This window comes from Mustela erminea, chromosome 6, assembly GCF_009829155.1.
Source record: "Mustela erminea isolate mMusErm1 chromosome 6, mMusErm1.Pri, whole genome shotgun sequence".
Taxonomy (NCBI): domain Eukaryota; kingdom Metazoa; phylum Chordata; class Mammalia; order Carnivora; family Mustelidae; genus Mustela; species Mustela erminea.
Window position 1 is genome coordinate 41,952,919 of NC_045619.1, and position 7,066 is coordinate 41,959,984.

General features: G+C 40.3%; 1 protein-coding gene and 1 non-coding gene across 4 annotated transcripts; one reads left to right on the forward strand and one right to left on the reverse strand.

Annotated features, from left to right (window-relative positions):
- Nucleotides 1–17: 17 nt before the first annotated feature.
- Nucleotides 18–5,332, forward strand: BBS10 (Bardet-Biedl syndrome 10). Of its 3 annotated transcripts, none has more exons than XM_032346949.1 (2): nt 18–1,639; nt 2,449–5,332. In XM_032346949.1, exon 2 carries the CDS (start codon nt 2,456–2,458, stop codon nt 4,430–4,432), a length of 1,977 nt encoding a protein of 658 aa, XP_032202840.1. In that variant the 5' UTR covers nt 18–1,639; nt 2,449–2,455; the 3' UTR covers nt 4,433–5,332. The 3 variants fall into 3 exon arrangements, with proteins under 3 accessions (XP_032202840.1, XP_032202838.1, XP_032202839.1); XM_032346947.1 differs by lacking the exon at nt 18–1,639 and adding an exon at nt 1,646–2,037 and having other exon boundaries at nt 2,455–5,332; XM_032346948.1 differs by lacking the exon at nt 18–1,639 and adding an exon at nt 2,050–2,084 and having other exon boundaries at nt 2,455–5,332.
- Nucleotides 5,333–5,430: 98 nt separating this feature from the next.
- LOC116594531 lies at nt 5,431–5,568 on the reverse strand. The gene has a single exon (XR_004287270.1). It is a non-coding gene; the product is annotated as a U4 spliceosomal RNA (small nuclear RNA).
- Between the last annotated feature and the right edge of the window lie 1,498 nt (nt 5,569–7,066).

Here is a 7,066-nt window from a genome sequence, read left to right on the forward strand (position 1 = left end):
TTTTAAATTTTAAAAAATCCTTTTTGTAGGGATTTTTGTGAAGGATGGTGAAGGGCTAGGAAGGATTTAATAGTTAGAATCCCTTGTGTATGCTTTCCTTGGTGCTTTATGTTCATTCTTCTTAAATGCCCATCATAACCTTAAGGTAAGTGGAAGTTAACCCAACTTTATAAATAAAGAATCTGAGACTCAGAGAAGTTAAATGATTCCAGGAGCTACATAGAGTGATGGCAAGCACAAGTTTAAATCCATGTCTGACTTCAAGGTCCATTCTTCTTCCACTGTACACTTAAATAGAACCCTGCTGGTAGCACTTTCCTTTTAAAAGTTTGGAGTAATCCACTGTTCCAATCTATATACTATAGCTATATCCACTATTGTTTTGTGATGGGTGGAACCAGGGAAAAACTTACTATTAAACAAGTATTTATACACAAAACCTATATAAAAAGATTCTCTCCTCAAATCATTTATTCCATACTGAGTCAACATCAGATGAGTTCCAAATCATTCCTGTCTGGTTTTCTACTCTTTTCCTCCATCCTCCTCCTCTTCCATTCTTGCTCTCTCCTCAGGATCTATTTTGCTTCTGGCTGATAATCACTTGGTTCTGTCTTATTAATTGGAGGTGGGGGCGAGGAGGAGGGCTTACAGGTTCCCCCTGTCCTTTGCGTAGGAATAAGAGGTAAGGAGAACAGCCCCTCATTGTTTAACCTCAATGAAAAAATCTGCAAGATGGTTAATTGTCTAATATTGACTGCACTGTCATAGGTGTCCCGTATTACCTATCTTCCTAATTGGCTTTTCTGCACTTTATAAAAGAATCCTTTTCTTGTAGAGTGGGTCCATACATTAGTGAATATCACAGTAATTGGGGGGGGTGGGCTATAAATATTTGGCCGTTGAGTGCTTGGTATATATGCCAGGCATTGTACCAAAAAAAAAAAAAAAAAAACTTTGCAAACATCATCACTCTGCAAAACCTTGTGAGAGTTTTCCCTTTATGTGTCTATTATCTCCATTTTTTAAGAAAAGTGGAGGCAAAAAAGTTTACTTACTGAATGTCACAGATAAATGTCAGAGCAAACCGAAGTCTAAATCCTAAACCAGTACGGTTAACCATTTCATCCTTGAGAGAGAAAAAATGCGTTTTAATATATGAAAGTGTGTTCTGTTTTCTTATGCAGTTGTATCCAACAATCTCAGGCCACTATGTGTTTTAAGCATACTAGTGATCGCCCATGTAGCTGTTTTCCCATCTGTGTCCTCTGCTAAAGAAAAAGTGTGGTGGCTGGGGTTTTCAAAAATCCGCGCCCAGGAAATGTGGCAAGGTCCCCGGAAGAAAGCGGAAAGCCTGCCGCTGTCCTGCATCTAGACACTGTTTTTGTGATGGTTAGGAGAGCAAGTACTGGTGATACTGTGGACAGAATACTCCTGAGTCCAACGCAGAGATTTTGTCAGGGGTGGGGCACGAACCCGGTTGCACCGGGGCTACCCATTCCCTCCTCCACATCGGCTCCCCTAGCGTGCGGACTTCCGGGAAGGAAGGGCGTTTCCTGGGAGACAGATTTGGTGGCACTTGAAGCCACTGCTGCGAATAAATTCACCCAGGGAGCAGGGGAAGGGCTGGCAGTTTCCAGCTCCTGAGAAGCCCTGACCACTTTTCCAGCTTCACGGACTAACGGGACCGCTGGCCGAACTGCCGGATACTCGACCCGTGGGCGGTAGGGGAGTAAGCCCAGCAGCCCCGGCGCTAGCCCTCCTCCCCGCCTCTTCCGTTTCCGGCAGTGCAGCCTCTCTCCTCCCTGGTGGCGCAGGTTCTCCGCCGCAAGCTCTTCCAACTTTGTGCGCCATGGCCGCTCTCGGTTCTGCGAAGGCGGCGTTGCAGGTGACGGAAGTGCTGGAGACCATCTTGAGCCGCTGCGTGGGGCCCGAGGGGCGGCAGGTTCTGTGTACGAAGCCCACCGGCGAGGTGCTGATCAGCCGGAGTGGAGGCTGCCTCCTGGAGGCGCTACACTTAGAGCATCCCATAGCCAGGTACCCGCGTCGCACATTTCCAGCTCGTAACAGCGTCCCCTAGCCAGGTGCTCTTGTCCTACTCTTCTAGCCAGAGCGGAGCTCCTTAGGCCATCTCCCTGTACCGTTAGCCTGTGCTCCTGGGGAGACACCTTGGGCGAAACCAGTGTATGCTTAGGGTTCGAGCGTTGTCCCTTGGAACGTTCTTTTGGGAATCAAATCTTACCAAACACCCAAGAACATATATTTCCCTCCTCGCTCCACCCAACGCCAGAATCTTAAAATAGAACAAAGTAAAACTTCGTAAAAAGTAAAACTAAAAACATCAGTCATTAAAGTCTTACGACCTTGGTTGTGAAACCATGGTTTAAACTTGGTTTACATGTGTGAAGGCAGCCCTCTGAAAATCTGAGTTGCTTTCTTTCTTTTTCTGTACAGGATGGTGGTGGCCTGTGTTTCCAGTCATCTAAGAAGAACAGGAGATGGTGCTAAGACATTTATTATCCTTCTTTGTCATTTACTCAGAGGACTTCATACAGTCATAGACAAAGAACAGGATTCTTTGATTTCCAAAAATATTCAAACCCATAGAAGGCATTGGAAAAATTGTTGTCAGTGGAAATTTATTTCTCAAGCTCTTCTGACGTTTCAGACACAAATATTAGATTATATTATGGACCACTACTTAAGTAAACACTTTCTGACCATCTTTTCTTCATCCACTGAAGAGAGAACATTGTGTAGGAGCTCTTTAGAGCTGCTCCTAGGAGCATACTTTTGTGGAAGAGTGGGGAGAAATAATCACTACTTTATTTCACAGTTGATGTGTAACTACTTTTTCAAGTGTATGGCTTGTGAAAGTGGGTTTGAAGAAGTATTTGACTTAGTGGATGACTATTTTGTAGAGTTGAATGTTGGCGTCACTGGCCTTCCTGTCTCAGACTCCAGGATCATAGCTGGGCTTGTGCTTCACAGAGACTTTTCTGTATACTGTCCAGCAGATGGTGACATAAGAGTAGTAATAGTAACAGAAACCATTCAGCCTCTTTTTTCAGCTTCTCCATCAGAGTTTATTCTAAATTCAGAAACACAGTTTCAGACCTCTCAGTTTTGGATTATGGAAAGGACAAAAGCAATAGTGAAACATTTACAGAGTCAAAATGTAAAATTGCTCCTGTCTAGTGTGAAACAACCGGACTTAGTTACTTATTATGCAGGACTGAATGGCATATCAGTGGTAGAGTGTTTATCACCAGAAGAAGTTTCTCTTATCCAGAGGGTCATGGGTCTTTCTCCCTTTATATTACCACAGGCTTCTTCACAGTATGAAATCTGTAACACGGCTTCGGTGAAATTTTGTAAGCCTCTTACCTTGAGATCCAAAAGGTATGTTCATCTTGGTTTGATTAGCACATGTTCATTTGTACCACACTGTATAGTTCTCTGTGGACCAGTGCAGGGTCTTGTCGAACAACATGAAGGTGCTTTACATGGAGCATTTAAAATGCTTCGACAGCTGTTTAAAGATCTTGATCTAAGTTACATGATACAAACCAGTGATGAAAACCATACAAGTCCTCTTACTTATAAGGATAGCAGAGAAAGTAATCCATTGCCAGAAATTGTTAATGGCTTAATACAGAGGCCGTATCAGGGCACAGTTGTAAAGAACAAGGGTAATCTGGCAAAAACTCAAACATATTTAAAAGTATATTCAAATTTGGTAGTTCCGAGTGTAGAATTAGAAAGCTGTATTCCATGTTCCACACCAAAAGTGACACCAACAGATACATACCAGACAAATGAAACACTGAGATGCTTAGCTCCAACTAAAACCAGGACAATTGATGACAATGAACCATTTATTGAGAGTAATTCTGCTAATTCAACAGCAGAAAACACTGGAATAGAAATTTCCTCTGAAAATTTACAAGTCACAAAAATTGCTGGAAAGGGAAACTTGTTGCCAGTGAGAGAGAAGTCACTGGAGATGTGTACTTCCCAGAGTTACTGCTGCTCCACTCTACCAGCAGGTTGTGTTTTGCCAGTGGGTGGTAATTTTGAGATCCTATTACATTACTATCTTCTCAACTATACCAGAAAATGTCAGCAGTCAGAACAATCTGTGGTTAGCATGATAATAGCTAATGCTCTTTTAGGCATTCCCCAAGTCCTGTATAAGTCTAAGAAGGGAACGTACAGCTTTCCACAAATATATATAAGAACTCTCCACGCACTGCAAACCAGTCAACCCATTGTGAGCAGTCAGACAGGTTTGGAATCAGTAGCTGGTAAATACCAATTACTAACTTCAGTTCTTCAGTGTTTAACAAAAATTTTAACCATTGATTTAGTAATCAATATTAGGAGACAGCCTCGGGAAATGTATGACCAAGATTCAGATGAGGAAGTATAAAATTGGAAGTTTCTTATTAACCAAAATTTTAATTCAACTCAAGCAATAAAGAAGGATGTGACAACTGATTCTCAAATCAATTCAGTCTAGTTAGGAAAACATCAAAACTTAAAAAGCCTTTAGAATAAGTACACTAGGAGGCTGGCAGACATTCAGACACAAATACTAGAAAATATTATGGAACAATTTCAAGGAGGAAGCTTTCCACACGGGGAAGCCAAGATCTGACTGAGTGTGTCTTTCTTCCTCTTACAGGTGCCTCTCTCAGCTCTGTGTTAGTTCGTGTATATATGGGAGGGTGTTTCCTTATAGCACCTTTTTGCTTTACTGTATTTTCTTTCACTCTCTTCATCTGTCCTCACCTTTCCGTATTTACTTAGTTCATAGAATCATTTAATCTGAGATTTGGATGGAGTCGTCAGGTGTCATCCTATATTAAAGGTTTAAAATACAAAATTCAGTATTTGCTTTATTCAGAATAATTTATTTTCTCTACTCATAATTTCTAAAGCAGTGAATAAAAGTCTTGATTTTTTTTTCTTCAAGCATATAAATTAGTCTTTACTTTTAAATATCCCCTTATTTATATCCATTTTATGTGGGAAAGCCTGGATATATTTTTTCACTGTCCATACATCACTGAATATGTAACAGGCAATATGACTTTGTGCACTATAAACTTATTTTCATTTCTGTAGTTAAAAGTTAGTTTCAGAAAGGTTGTAAAATGCATTCTGTCATTTTTTCCTGTTCCCTAAGAACTTGTAAAAATAATTGATGTATGTGCTGGCTTTTCTTGTATTTGGTGCATAGCCAGAGTTCAAGAGTAATAAATAGTTTGAAAGTCTGTCCTTCCTTCCTTCCTTCCTTCCTTTTTTTTTTCTTTCTTTCTTTAGTACTTTAGTGAATTGGTTTACTAAAAAAAAAAAAAAAAAAAAAAAAAAACAATCAAAGATGGGTAATAATAATATTATTATTACATCATTATGCAACAAAATCGGCTATTTTTTTGGCCTTTGTGAAAAATTCCTGGTTTACTTAACTTTTTTATACAGAGTTACTGTTCTACTTTCAATTAGCAATAATCGCGTCTCGGATAAACCTCATTGGCTACGATACTGCCACTGCGCAAAGCTACTGTTCTACTTTCTGTTGTGAGAAATACTGTTAACATAGTCTGCTTATACCTTCTTTGAATACTTTTTTTAAAAAAGTAGAACTTTCTCCTGAAAAGCAAGTTTGAGACTTTTACATTAATTTGGTATGTTTTTGTTTTTGCTTTTTTAAAGAGTTTATTGATTTATTTGACAGAGGGAGAGGGAGAGGGAGCACAAGCAGAGGGAGTGGCGGGCAAAGGGAGAGGGAGAAGCAGGCTCCCCATGGAGGAAGGGGCCAGATGCTGGTCTCAGTCCCAGGACCCTAGGAACATGACCTGAGCCAAAGGCAGACACTTAACTGATTGAACCAGCAAGGTGCCCCTCTGTACAACGTTTAAGTAGAGAATTGATTATGCAGTACTAAGCTTCCACTTTTAGAAAAGGGGTCTAACACCAAAGTCTCACTTAGGTTTTGAGTGTACAAAAATTAATTGTACTGTGAATTTCCCCTGAAAAGGGTGACGTCTTTGCAGAAGGTGGTTTCAATATTACACCCAAAACCAAAGTTACAATGATTTACATATACTTTGCTTTCCCAACTCAAGTTTCTAAACATTACACTCAAGAGCAAGTTCATTCCAAAGATCTTCAATTTGAACAATGCAATCTTGAATGTATTCCAGGGAAACAACTCCAGTGTTGTTTAAGGTTAATTCAGAGTTTCTTATAATAGAAGGATATAATGTACTCCTTTATACATAGTTGCAAAACAAACCAACAACACAACATTTAAATCATTATGTTCTCAAAGAACACAAGTCCTGATGTATGTATCCTTGCACACAGATTCACTGCACCTTAGCTTGAGAACTTTATCCTCAAAAACCTACACATTGCCTTTCTCTTGGCCTCAACTGTGGCTTTGAGATTATCATCAAGAATAATAAGCACAGTACGCAAGGAACGGGCAAGCACTAACCGGGACGTACACAGCACAAAAATGGTTTTCCTTTGCAAGCTAGACTTAGTAGTATTTTCAGTCTTCTTAAGTCTTTAAAACTCTGCAGCACAATAAATGTGACATGTTATATTACCGTAAAAAACCAGGATGACCATATCCATTATTTTTTTTTTTTTTTTACCCAGGCCAGAAAACAAAAATCTGTTACTGCTATTACAAAATTTAGGAAAATAGAAAATTTCTATGTTTCAGGCAAGTATGACATCTGATTGAGACTTTCACAGTCACGATCTTGGTCACTAAAAATGTCACAAGACCGTGGAGTCACTGGGGATGGCTTTTAGTTAGGAAAAAGTCACACCTGGAGTAGCACAGCAGTAGCAGTTCCCAGATACCATGGTCTCCTAAGTTAGGATCCTGCCTTTCCTACTTTCCTTTTTTTGAAGTTGTTTCCACTTCTGGAGCAGGTTTAGCTGACAACCTGTCTGACCTCCTCTTGAGCTCCTCCTCCACTGCACTGTCAGTAGAGCTGCCCTTCCTCCTGGGCATCATTGCCGCAGCGGGCCGGGTTGCAGG